The sequence below is a fragment of the Myodes glareolus genome, chromosome 17 (genome assembly GCF_982192425.1).
Source record: "Myodes glareolus chromosome 17, mMyoGla1.1, whole genome shotgun sequence".
NCBI classification, from domain to species: domain Eukaryota; kingdom Metazoa; phylum Chordata; class Mammalia; order Rodentia; family Cricetidae; genus Myodes; species Myodes glareolus.
In genome coordinates, this window is record NC_142042.1 from 66,412,080 (window position 1) to 66,424,765 (window position 12,686).

General features: G+C 50.4%; 1 protein-coding gene across 2 annotated transcripts in view; it reads right to left on the reverse strand.

Moving 5' to 3' along the window:
• Kcnn3 (potassium calcium-activated channel subfamily N member 3) overlaps positions 1-12,686 on the reverse strand; it is a 143,169-nt gene that overhangs the window by 57,234 nt on the left and 73,249 nt on the right. For both annotated transcript variants that reach the window (XM_087897334.1, XM_087897335.1), the window contains exon 3: positions 125-543. In XM_087897334.1, coding sequence (XP_087753460.1) covers positions 125-543 — 419 coding nt within the window. The remainder of the gene's footprint in view (positions 1-124; positions 544-12,686) is intronic.

Genomic DNA, 12,686 nt, shown 5'->3' on the forward strand with positions numbered 1-12,686 from the left:
TTCCCATTTTCTTTCTCCTTTGAGGGGTCTGAGAACATTCCCACCTCCTCCATCAGACCTTAGACCTGAGTCTCCCTGTTCCGCCTCCCTTCCCCGTACCATGTTCAGAGGCTCCCTGGAATACCTTTCGCAGACGCGTACGGTCCAGGCGGCGATGATCCACAGAGAGATGCTGAACACCAGCAGCACCGTGCCGGGGCAGATGGTCATGAGCGTCTTCATGACGAACCTGGTGTTGAAGTTGATCTTGTTGAGGGCCCCAATGCTGCGGGAGGAGGCGTCGGTGAAGAGCTTGCTGTGCAGCAGCATGACCCGGGCGATCAGGTACAGGCGCAGGAACATGGGGATGGACAGGATGATGTCCACGTCTGCCTCCGCCCGAGAAGGGGTATAGGAGAAGGCCAGGCGTGCGGTCCAGAAGAATTTGTACTCTCCAGGAATGGGGTGGATGGCACACACCAGCATCTCCAGGCTGATGTAGAGGATGCGCTCGTAGGTCATGGCTATCCGCCAGTCATCTGCACCGTTGTCGATCACAAAGAGCTGGGGGAGCAGAGAGTGTGTTAGTGTGGCCAGGACAGGTGAGCAGGAACATCACAGAAGAGGCTAACGGGGTTCTATTGTCCTGACCTCAGGGGCAGGCTGGAATTCTACCTGTGGTGAGAGCCCTAGTCAAGAGTCGGGACCTGTGTGGCCAGCTGAAGGTCCTGGCTAAGATGCCCACTCTCTGAGCCTTGCATTCCTCCTCTACAAGTTGCTTCCTAGGATACTGGCATGCCTGTCTGTCTGAAACGAGGTCTCACCCTGTAGTCAGCTAGCCTTAAACTCATGGAAATCCTCCTGCCTCAATTTTTCTATTGCTGGGATTACAAGAATAAGTCAGCATGACAAGCTAGATATTGTGATTTATAATCAAAAGAATATATTTGGTCTTCGCCTTGGCTGAGGCACGCAGTTAATAAAACCCCAGGAGAGGACTGGAGTTTGGCAGAGTATGCACAAGATGCTGGATTTGATCCCCAGCAACACATACACACACACACTACCCATGCACGCACACACATATGTACACACCATACATACACATCCCATATCACACACACACAGTGAGCTTTAAATGACTGGGGAGAGTGTTTTGTTTTGTTTTGAGACAGGGTTTTACTATTAGCTCTGACAGTCCTGAGTTTTGTTCTGTGGACTAGGCTGGCCTTGAACTCACAGAGATCTACTTGCTTCTGCCTCCTGAATGCTGGGATTAAAGGTGTTCATACCTGGCTATTATTACTTAGTTTAAGCCCAGGGCTTCACACAAGCCAGGCAAGTTTTTGCCACTGAGCCACATAGCCAGTACAGTAAAAATCTCCTAAATGTTCATGTTGTGATTGCTTGGGATGCGCTGGCCATCCACGGGGTAGGAACTAGGAAGAAAATGGCTATCAGTCTCACCCTGCCCAGGTGGCATCAGTGGCAAAACATTCCATCAAGTGTGCCACATAGTGAGCCTCTGCAGAACCTAAGGACAAGGTCTGAATAGCCGAGCATGTGGAGGCACCTGCAAGGCCGCAAACCCACAGAAACCCCAGGAGCTCTGTGTCCTTCCCACACTCCTGCCCCGGGAGTCCATTCCTGCTTGCTGCTAACAGGATTCTCTGAAGCATCCTGAAAAACTGTGCAAATGTCTCCCTGACTCCAGCAGATGACTCAAACCCAAGGCCCAGGTCAGACAGCCCCATGTGGACTTTGGGAGTGGAACCAGAGCTGAGGGACCAGGCCAGCAGCCAATTGATATGGGATTCCCCTCTGTATGCTGTGAATATGTTTTATTACCATTGGTTAATAAAGAATCTGCTTTGGGCCTATGGCAGCACAGAATAGAGCAAGGTGGGAATTCCAAGCAGAGATAGAGGAGAAAAGAAGGCGGAATCAGAGAGACGCCATGTAGCTGCCTAAGGAGACAGATACCCCAGAACCTTACTAGTAAACCATGAGCTTGTGATAAAATAATAGAAATGGGTTAATTTAAGATGTAAGAGTTAGTTAATAAGAAGCCTAAGCTAATAGGCCAAGCAGTGTTTTAATTAATATAGCTTCTGTGTGATTATTTCGGATCTGAGCAGCCAGGAAATGAATGAGTGGCTTCCATTTACTGCCAGCGGCATCTAATGCTAACTTCAAGCGGAATGTTAGAGCTGGGTTAACTGCCGAGTGTCCCTCTGGGATTCATGTCTGGTGTGGGGACAAAATTCCCACAGGGAGGAGGAAGGCCTTGGGTCTGTCTCTTTCTGCTATACACTGCCACACTCCTTCCAGCATGAAGGATCCAGCCTCCATGTCTTATTTTGTGCTAAGGGGGATTAAAAGTGCTTTTGTGTTTAAAGGGGAAACAAAACCAGAAACCCCACATCTGAGTTTCAGCAAGTGTGGAGTGTTGGAGAGGAGTGTTTCCTGTATTACTGAGCTCACGGAGTGACCGGGTTTTTGGTTCCAACTCAGAAGAGGCGGCAAGTGTCTGCCATCCACACTGCACTTGAGCAATGCATGGAGCATCCATTGCCTGGCTCCTGAGCCTAGGACTAAGCAGTTTGGTAACCTTGGGTGAGTTCCTGAACCCCACTGCCCCTCTGTACTCTTGTCTGGGAGTGTGACATCCGCTGCAAGCAAGTCAGAGGAAGCTACAGTGGGTATATTGCATGTGTCATGTACAATAGTATGTCCCGTGTGCAACACACCCTGCCTAACCCCAACCACACTATTAGCTACTATGAGCAAAGTGGTAACTATTAGCGATTGTTAATATTAGCTATGACTGTTACTTTTAGCCTTATAAAGGGTAGCATCGTGGTCTTCCCATAAAGTGAGGACTGGACTTGACTCTGTCTCCATTCCTTTCCAGTACCAACCTTCTTCAAAGCTTTGAACCCTGGGGCCCAGTCATGAGAACCCACTGCAGCAGGCATTCCTGAGATACCTGCTACCTACCTTGCCCATTCTCCATTGAGATTATGTGGGGAAGGCCCAGCCTTTGACCCCAAGGAAGCCCCACTATGGGGTCCCACTGTGTTTGATGACTGCTCAGATAATTGTACTTCTGTCTTTCAGCAAGTTCAGTCATCTCTGAACAGAGGAGCCTTGATGGTCCCGAGCAATTGGGGCCTGCCTAAGGCTGAGGCTATAGCCAGGACATTGGAGGTGCTCATCACACCCCTGTACCTCCCTGGATGCCACCTGCTGCCGCACCCCCCATATATCCTTTCCAGAAGCCTGGGGAGCTGTTGCCTTCCAGTGACTTCTGCTGGCCTTTAAAGAAGAGCCAGGGTGAAGGTCCTGCACTCTGGTGTACAGGGCACTCTGGGGCAGGCAGCCTCAGAGGGCAGGCATCCCCATCTGTACATCCTGAAAGGAGAATGACCCGAGTCCTGTCTTGGATGACCAGTTCTGAAAGGCTGGGAGCAAAAGAAGCTGAAGCTGCAGCAGGAACAGGGGAAAGATGAGTTTAACCGAAATCCAGCATCCACAAAGGAGAAAAGACGGCTGGCCAAAGGGTAGAAGAACTAAGCTCCCTTCCCTGTCCACTCTCGCCTGCAGGAGACTGCCTCTACCTCCCCCAAGGTCTGGGCCCCACCCATAGGCCTTCACCCTTCTCCACTGCCTTCCTATGAGTTGTTTCATCACAAGAGGAAGAGAAGACTCAGCGCTGCCTGGGCCTGAGGGCTCCAAGAATTAGGCTGAGAGTCAAATAGTCTCTGGTACCCCAGATACAAATAGAAGGCAAACAGGTGAGTCACATTCTGTCGATAGTGGGGTGGAGAGGGAGTGTTTCTTGCTTTTAGCGTCTGCCTGTGACATTTGTGTGCTACAGTATCAAGTTCTGAACACGCTATCAGGCCACTGAGAGGCCAGAGAGGTGGCTGTGGAGGGGGCCAGACTCCAACATCACCTAGCTTCAGCTTCTCCCTTTCCTGTCCTGTGACCATACAGGGCCATAATGCATGTGTGGCTGTCAGTTGGGAGGGAATGGAGCAAAGCAGCCAAGCAAGGCCACCATGAGCACACCTGGCTGAGAGGCCTCCCATCAAGAGTCATCTGGGAACAGGGAAAGATTCCAGCCCAGCACCAGGGGAGCCTCCCTGTCTCTCGCTCTCAATGCAGTGCAGCCTGGATTTTCCCAGACCCAGATCCATCAATTAGAACGACAGATCTATGGCCATTCCAAGGCCTCCTAACTGTGGTCCGACAGCCCGAGTCATGGCAACATGACTATCTGGCCAAACTCTTTTAATACAAAATTAAAGCCTTCCATCCAGTAATAAGGAAGCACATTCGGTTGCTATAGTAACTGGGTTCACGCAGTAGGAACTGAAGCAATGAGTAACAGATTCCTTTGATTGCTTGGTGGGCACTGAGCTGGTGCATCATCTAAACTGAAGGATGGGTCTCCATGGTCTCCCCAGCTCAACAGGAGAGAGCTGGACTGGGGCAGTGCCCCACCGGCGCTCAGATGCCCCATGTACTTCAGTTTCCTGATGAAAGGAAGATGGCAGTACTGGGTAGTCAAAGCCAGAGGCTGGTGCGCTGGATGGAAGCTTCCCACGACCAGGTATTAGACTCTTTCAGTCGGTTTGACTGTCTCCGTTACGGGACAATTCACCTGTTCCTCCGCACTCTGCTGACTATTCCCTAAGTAGGTGGATCACAGAGCTGGCTGCTGGGGCATTTTCAAGCCGTGTGCATTTGGGGGAGGCTGTTTGGAGTAGAGGAACAAGAACCTATTTCAGGCTACCGGCTGAGAGCACCTGCTAGACAGGCCCCGTGGCAAGGTTTGGTGGCTCTGCAGAGCCCGGCGTCTCCCAGCACATCATGGCTCTCCCACACAGGACAGCCTATGCCTTGTGCTTTCTGTCCCTGGAATCACAGCGCTGCAGTGTGACCTCACTTCCTGCAGATGCACCCTGCAGCTTCTCAGCCTCCTGCTCATTCCCTGCCAATCACAAGTTTCAGTTATTTCTTGGTCTTTACTGCATTTCTGTCTGCCTTGTCACTTAGCCCAGTGGCTGTCAATGTGGCTGCACACCAGAGTCCACTTGGAGGCCTGGTAAAATTCCCTTTGCCTTTCACAACAGGAGACAAAGGAAAGGAAGGCATTTCCCTGCCAAGGTCCATCCTTAGACCAAGACAGGCTTTATGGACGGGGAGGGTTGGGCTGATGTCTTTGTGGGGTGGAGTGGGATTGTTCTTACTTTAGATTCTGATAACAGGTCTGTTATGTAGCCCAGGCTACCCCTGAACTTACTATATTTCTGCCTTAACCTCCTGGGTACTGGGATTGTTCTCCGCAGGTGATACTTAAGTGTACCGAGGGCTGGGACCCAGTGATTACAACTGGAACTCCCTTGACCCCTACTATTGCCAATGCCTAACCTCGATTTTAACATGTAGTAGATGTTTGTTAATGCTGCCACTTGAGTGACTTTGGGCAGCTAATCGTCCCTCTCTTGGGCTGTTTCCTCTTCTGAGGATGAAGAATTTCATGACGGTCCCCAGAGTGCATTGTTTCAGGTTTCTGTCTGTGGTGGTTTGAAAAGAAAATGGCCCCCAAAGGAAGTGGCACTATTAGGAGGTGTGGTCTTGCTGGAGGAAGTGTGTCACTGTGGAGGCGGGCTTTGAGGTCTCATATATGCTCAACCCACACCCAGTGAGCCTGACCATGTCCTGTTGCCTGTAAGATGTAGGACTCTCAGTTACTCCTCCAGCACCCTGTCTGCCTGCATAGCGCCATGTCCCACCTCTATAATGAACCGAACCTCTGAAGCTGTAAGTTGACACTGTTAGTCTTCTGCTGACACTTTAAGAACTAACCACGCCCACCCCAGCCACTTTGGATCTCCTCCGCAGCCATCTTCTCTTTTTTGTGTGTGTGTATGTGTGTGTGTATATATTTTTGTTCTATGTTTGTCTATGTTTCCCTTTCTTTAAGTAATAAATGTCTAGCTTTATGTATAGCCTTATGTCCATTTACTCTGCCGTCCACCGCATCCAGCCGCCTGACTCTGCCGCTCGCCCGGGGACCCTGACTCCCCAGCCGCATGGCACTGCCACCCTGGAGATCTTGCGGGGACCCACAGCCACTAGCAGCTGCTCCGCGAGCTGCCCGGGACATCCCATCATCTTATTATTTTTAAAAAGAACAACAGACACCCCAATTAAATGTATTCCTTTCTATGAGTTAACAAGCCATGTTGTCTCTTGACAGCAATGGAAGCCCTAAATAAGACACTGTCACTGTGATAAACCACCAGGACCAGAAACAACCTGGGGAGAAAGGGGCTTATTGGGCTTACAGGTTACAGTTCGTCATCCAAGGGAGCCAAGGAGGATTGCTGCTCACTGGCTGGCTTCCCATGGCTCACTCATCCTTATACAAGTCAGGACCACCCACCCTGTGTTTGGTTGGAAGCATCACCTCAGTTGAATATTTGGCTGGGGGTTTCATCCCAGCTCCTGGCATAAGCTCCCTCCCCTAGGAGTTGCCTCGGTCCAAACACCACCTCCAAGAAAGCCCACCAAATGGTGACCCCTCCCCAGGGAGGGTCAAGAAAGCCCGACAAACAATAACTGCTCCCCAGGGAAGGTCGGGATCACTCCCACAGGCTATTTAAAGTGCCCCCCAGAGAGTGAACATGTGGTATTCAGGTTTCATATGGTCTCCCCTTCCCTCTCTTCCCCTCTCAACGCTTTCCCGGGGCCACCCAGGAGCACTCCATTAAACATGGGCATCTTTAATTTGGTCTGATTCGGTCTGATTGGGATTATCTGCGCTGGCGGAGAAGTCCATCCTTAAGAAACTACTTAACATTTGGAGGTCCCATCAGGAGGGGGAGCTGTTTTTCCCACGGGCCCATGGCCGCGTGTTGGAAAACGCCCTTCTCGCATGTGCTCTCCACCAGGCTAAGATTGGCTTCATCTCGGTGAGCACCCCTTTTCAGTACATGCCGCTAGGGTTCAGGGCCCATTTGCGTTTATTTTTGTCAATTTTCAGGCTTTCCCGTGGGAGTCCCGATGGTGCTGGATGCCTGATTCAAGTGGTGAGCCCGGCCTCACTGAGGTGGGACTGAGTGGGACAGAGATGTCTGCCACTCATTTCTCATGACTCCCCCCGTTTGTGATTCAGCTGAAATTCCCTTTTCCCAGATGACTCTAACTTGTGTCAGAATGGGGGAAACCAACCAGCGTATGCATCCTGCTCTGAGGATCCCGAATTCTGCGGCACTTTCCTGCCAGCGCTGCCTACCTGGCGTGTGTTCTCGGTGCTGTGAGCTCCTCAGAGGAGGGCCATGCTGGTTCACTTATTTCCAGTGCCAGGGCTGGTGCCAGCACATTGTGGCATTAAGTCGATTTCTGGTTAATGAGGAGTAGGAGCCAATGACTGCTTTATGAAGAATCCAGAATGGAAACTCCTACAGGAAATTCACTCCTAGTCCCATGACTAACCACGGGCCTGATGATATATTTCATGCCATGGAGGACGCTGCCCCATCCCCAGATGAATCTGATAAACTGCCTGTGGTGGCTGGAAAGAAAATGACCCCACAGGCTCAGGGGGTGGCATTATCTGGAGGTGTGACCCCCACAGGTTCAGGGAGTGGCACTACAGGGAGGTGTGGCCTTGTTGGAGGAAGTGAGTCTCAGTCTCTTCCTGCTGCCTTTGGATCCAGATGCAGAACGCTCAGCTGCCTTTCCAGCACCATCTGCCTGTGTGCTTCCCTGCTTCCCACCACGACAACGGACCAAACCTCTGAACTGCAAGCCAGCCCCAATTAAATGTTTTCCTTTATAAGATTTGCCATGGTCATGGTGTCTCTTCACAGCAGACATTCCCCAGGTGATCTCCAATATCAGAAAGTTCTAGAGCTAACCTGGAACCAGCATCTCTCGTTAATTTTTAAAATGATATCTATTATTATGCTTATTACATTATTTGTTTATTTATGGGCATGATCATGAGGATTGCTGGAACTGGTCCTCCCGTTCCACCATGTGAGTTCTGGGGATTAAATGCAGGTCGTCAGACTTGGTGGCAAGCACCTGTCCCTCTTGAACCTCTGGCTGGCCCTAGACTTGGGATCTTGAGTGGTTCTGGATCAAGGCAAATGGCCAACGGTCTCCCTGAGAACTTGATCTCAAAGACCTAGCCCTATGGCCTCTGGTGGGTTTTGGAAAGGCCCTGGGGTGATATTGATGGGGATGAATCATGAGGCAGGGCCACAGATAGCCCCAGAAGGGAGAGATGTTGCCCAACTCAGCCTGTGCTTGCCCCTGCCCACTGGCTCCCTGTAGGAAAAGAAATCCTGTCTCTAAATTGCTGAATCTTGCTGCCTCTCATTGAAAAGCAGACACTCCTCTAGAAGGAAGGTCCAGCCTGCAGAGGGGACGCAAGCACCATGACCTTCCTCGGATGGAGAGAGGCTGCCCCAGGCCAGGTCAGAGCGAGCGTAACCCCAGGAGCTTCTAGAAGGACATGGACACAGCAGAGCGATTCCTCATGTGCAGTAATTAGAGAAAAACCAGAGCAGTTTGCTTCAACTCAACTCAATTCATTGAAACAACCAGCTGGAATCGACTGGGTTAAGACAGAAACACAAGTCAAACGCGTGTCCCAGAAACCAGCCTGCCGTCTCAAGTAGCTCTAGCGTCAGAGAGGCAGGTGAGGACCCTCACAGGAGAGCCTCTTGGAGACAAGTACTGCCCGTGGCTTACAGAAAATGTCCACAGAACCGCTTGCCTCTGGTGGGTGTGGCATCGTCTCTCCATCCCACAAAAGGCGTAGTCTGTCTCTCGGCTTCTAGAGTGTGAACTTGACCGTGTGCCTTTCTTTGGGCAACGGGAGATTATAAGATGCGGTGCACCCGAGGTTTAAGGATGGGTTGGTTCTGTGGGGCTTGCTGCAGACATATGGCCTCGTTTGCTCCTGTCACTCGACTTTGCCAGGCACCACAGTGAGGTTCCCTAGACCAGCGGCTGCAGCAGCAGAGCCACCACAGTGAGGCTGAGTCAGCCCCGGTGACAGGCGCTGTCTTAGGCTGCTGTCTCTCAGAAGCTCAAGACCATCAACATCCACTAAGACTGACATGTACTTGCGTAGATGCTAGGAGAGCCAGGTAAAAGGCCTTCCATGCCCGACACTTCCCTATTCAGTTCTCCAGCCACACGTTCTAGAAAGAACCCACAACACCTATTCACACCTTCCCACCCCCCGTAGTTATAGGGCTGGCCAGTGCAGGGAAGGGCGGGTCATGGCCAAGAGCCACTCCACTTCCTACTGTCCTCTGCATACTTCATTTCAGATACCAAGAAATAAGTCAAAGTATTAAAAAGTTATTTTCCAAACTGTTTAGCTATTTTTTCAAAGTGTTTTCTGGAAGTTTTTGAGGAAGCTCACTGGGAAATTAGATCAAATAACATAGGCAAAATAGAATTTATGGAGTGTGGGAATAGTGGAGCTTCTTAGCAGACCTATGGAGTTAGGAGATTAGCTGGCAAGGGCAAAGAGGTCAATTCGAACTCTGAGTGGCCACTGATGGTACCAAAGAAAGTGATCTTAGAGATCTCAGCACGTGCCAGAGACCCTTGAGTTTTGGCCATGGCACCTGTTCTTCACCGGCCTGAGCACAGAGGAGTCCTCGGCCCCTCCAGCTCACTGAGGTGGGCTTTCTTCCTCCTCGGACTGTCTCACAGAGAAGCTGTGCCATCACTAGCTCATGACAGCCAGCTCCGAAGGGCCGTCTGGTCACCTCAGAAGGGGACAGCTCAGCCAGACTCTGTGGCGCCTCCCGTAGTGCAGCTGCAGGGTGCAGAGTGGCTGCCCGGGCAGGAAAGCAAGGGCAGGCTTTAACTGTCCTCTTGGTTTCCGAGTGAGTTTGAGCTGTCTCATTGGATCACTGCTCCCTCCATCCTAATCTGAAAGTCTTGAGACCCTTCTGTTCTCTATCTGAGCAGAATCATCTCACGAAATGTCCTCAGCCATCAAGGAGATCCTGTGTGGACGGACTGCAGCCAGCCTGACATGTCTATGCTTACCCAACTCTAGTGTTCTAAATCGAAGTGAGAAAATGAGGTGTGGGAGAAACCACTTGTGTTCTCTGCTGTTCCCTCTGTGTGAGAAAAACTTCAAAGACATTCTCCATCACTAAAAAATGCAGAAGAAGGGGCTGAAGAGGTGGCTCAGTGGTTAAGAGCACTGGCTGCTCTTCCAGAGGACCCAGCCCTCACATGGCAGCTCACAACTGTCTGTAACTCCAGTTCTGGGGGACACAACACCCTCACAGAGATACATGCAGACAAAACACCAGTGCACATAAAATTAAAAATAAACAATTTTTTAATGCAGAAGAAAACATTTTAGATTTTTAAAAATCCAATTTTTTTTTCTTTTTGGTTTTTCAAGTCAGGGTTTCTCTGTGTAACCCTAGCTGTCTTGGAACTCACTCTGCAGACCAGGTTGACCTCGAACTCACAGAGATCCACCTGCCTCTGCCTGACAAGTGCTGGGATTAAAGGCGTGCGCCACCATTGCCCAGCCCCAAATTTTCTTAAAATGTATTATTCTGTATATCTTGTAGATAAATAGACTTAAACTCCCTAGAACATATATTAGGTATGTACACCATTACTGTGGGGTTACCATGGAGACAACATCAAAAAGTACTGTGATCCCTAATTGGGTTTCCCTGAGTACAAGACTGACTGTCAGTGAAGAGATGAACTTCAGGTCGACAGCAACAGTGAACACAAAATTTCCAATAAGCAAATGCTACACGGAACTAGATGAAGAAAAGGAAGAAAAAGAAATTGAAATCTAAAAAGCAAAAATTATCAAGGGCTGGAAAGACGGCTCAGTGGTTAAGAGCACTGGCTGATCTTCTAGAGCAGTCAGACCACAGTGATCTCGCCGGCCATTGGTTACAGTTGCCACGCCCTAGTCTTAGCAAGGGCCCCATTCCACCCACCTTCCAGCTGCCAAAGTGAAGGTCCCCAAACAGAACCAAGCTACATAACTTCCCTGGCTGGACCTTGCCTGTTGTTCCCTGGGGTGTTCTGGGTCAAGTTCAACTTCTTAGTTCACTTGGTAAAAAGAGCTCTTCCCCATCTGAGTTCAGATGGCCCCGTCCTCAGAACCACCCTCTGTCCCCACCACCACCTGCCACAGCACGCCCAGAGCCTCATGCCCACCAAGGCACTCAGACCAAGCCGCGCCCACTGGGCCACTCCCTTGCTTCCTTCCCAGAAGGCTCCTCCCCAGCAGACGGCCCTTCCTTCAGCTCCACTCATCTCGGGAACTTCCCAGTCCCTCTGATCCCCAAACAGACGCTGGGGAAGGATGGCCGGAAGTTAACAGTGCCAGTCCCGACTTCAGGGAGGTGGGGAAAGAGTACCACAGTGCCCTCTAGGTGCCAGGCCCTAAGCTGTGTGCTTTACAGCACTATCCGATCAGTCCTGAACAAGGTTCTGAAAGTATTATTATTCCCATTACACAGACAGGGAAGTTGATGTTTGGGGAAACATGGGACTTCAGTAATGGTCAACAGTTTAGGAAGGGCAAGCTTTGACTCTGGTGTACATCCATGTTCTTGACCATTGGGTCCCAGCACAGGCTATGCTGGGGGGTTGGTGACCTGATGGTATTTCATTTTGGGCCAAGCTGGAGTGTGTGTTTCCAGCCCCTTCTGCTGTGAAAGAGCATCATTACACCCGTCATGTCTGGGGTAAGCAGAATGGATTCCAAACTGGAAGTGTCTAAGTTTCCATTTTGGCTTGACGCAGAAAAGGGTCTTTGGGAAGGTTGGGGTGAGGGCCCAGCCACCAGGTCAGTAGTCCAACCTGTTTACCATTTGGAGAGTCTTCAAACCTGGCCAAGTAGAGGTTTGGAATCCTTTAGCAGCCTTGGGAGCTGAGATCAGGGCCTAGTGGGAATCCCTGGAGACTAACGGGGCCTTCAACTCACTGTCAAGGACCAGCTTGTGAAGGTCTCAGCTTGCAATGCCAGCACCAGGTAGCTAGTCCAAGGCCAGCCTGAACTACAGAGAAGAACTTGTCTCAGAAAAAAACAAGAATAAACCAGATGTAGGAGCACACACCTGTGATTTCAGCCCTTGGGAAGTGGACACAGGAGCATCGGGAGCTCAAGGTCACCCTCAGCTACATCAGGAATTTAAGGCCCGCTTAAACTACGTGAACCCCTGGCAAAAACAAATAAGCAAAAGGCAGGAGGCAGTGCAGGGCCAGCTTGAGCCACACGAGATGCTGTCAATCAATCATCAATCGATGGCAGGAGGCAGTGAGGCTGCTCAGTGGGCAAAGATGCCTGCCTGATGGCTGACCTAAATTCAGTCCCCAGAACCCACATGACAGAAGAAGAGCGCCAACGTCTGAAATCTGTTCTGCTATTTCCGCAGTCACTATGGTATGTGATGCCCATACGTACACACAAATGAGTAATAGATTTGTATGTAATTTTTAAATTAAAAATAAAATAAACAAAAAAAGGACTTTTGAAGCATCAGTTCTCGGGGACATCTGCAGGTCTCTCAGGGAGCAGGTGACCGCCTGGTTACTCCATTCACACCGTATTAGGAACTTTACTTCATCTCTGTCTAATGAATATGTAGCAACTGTATGTTAATGGGCCACAC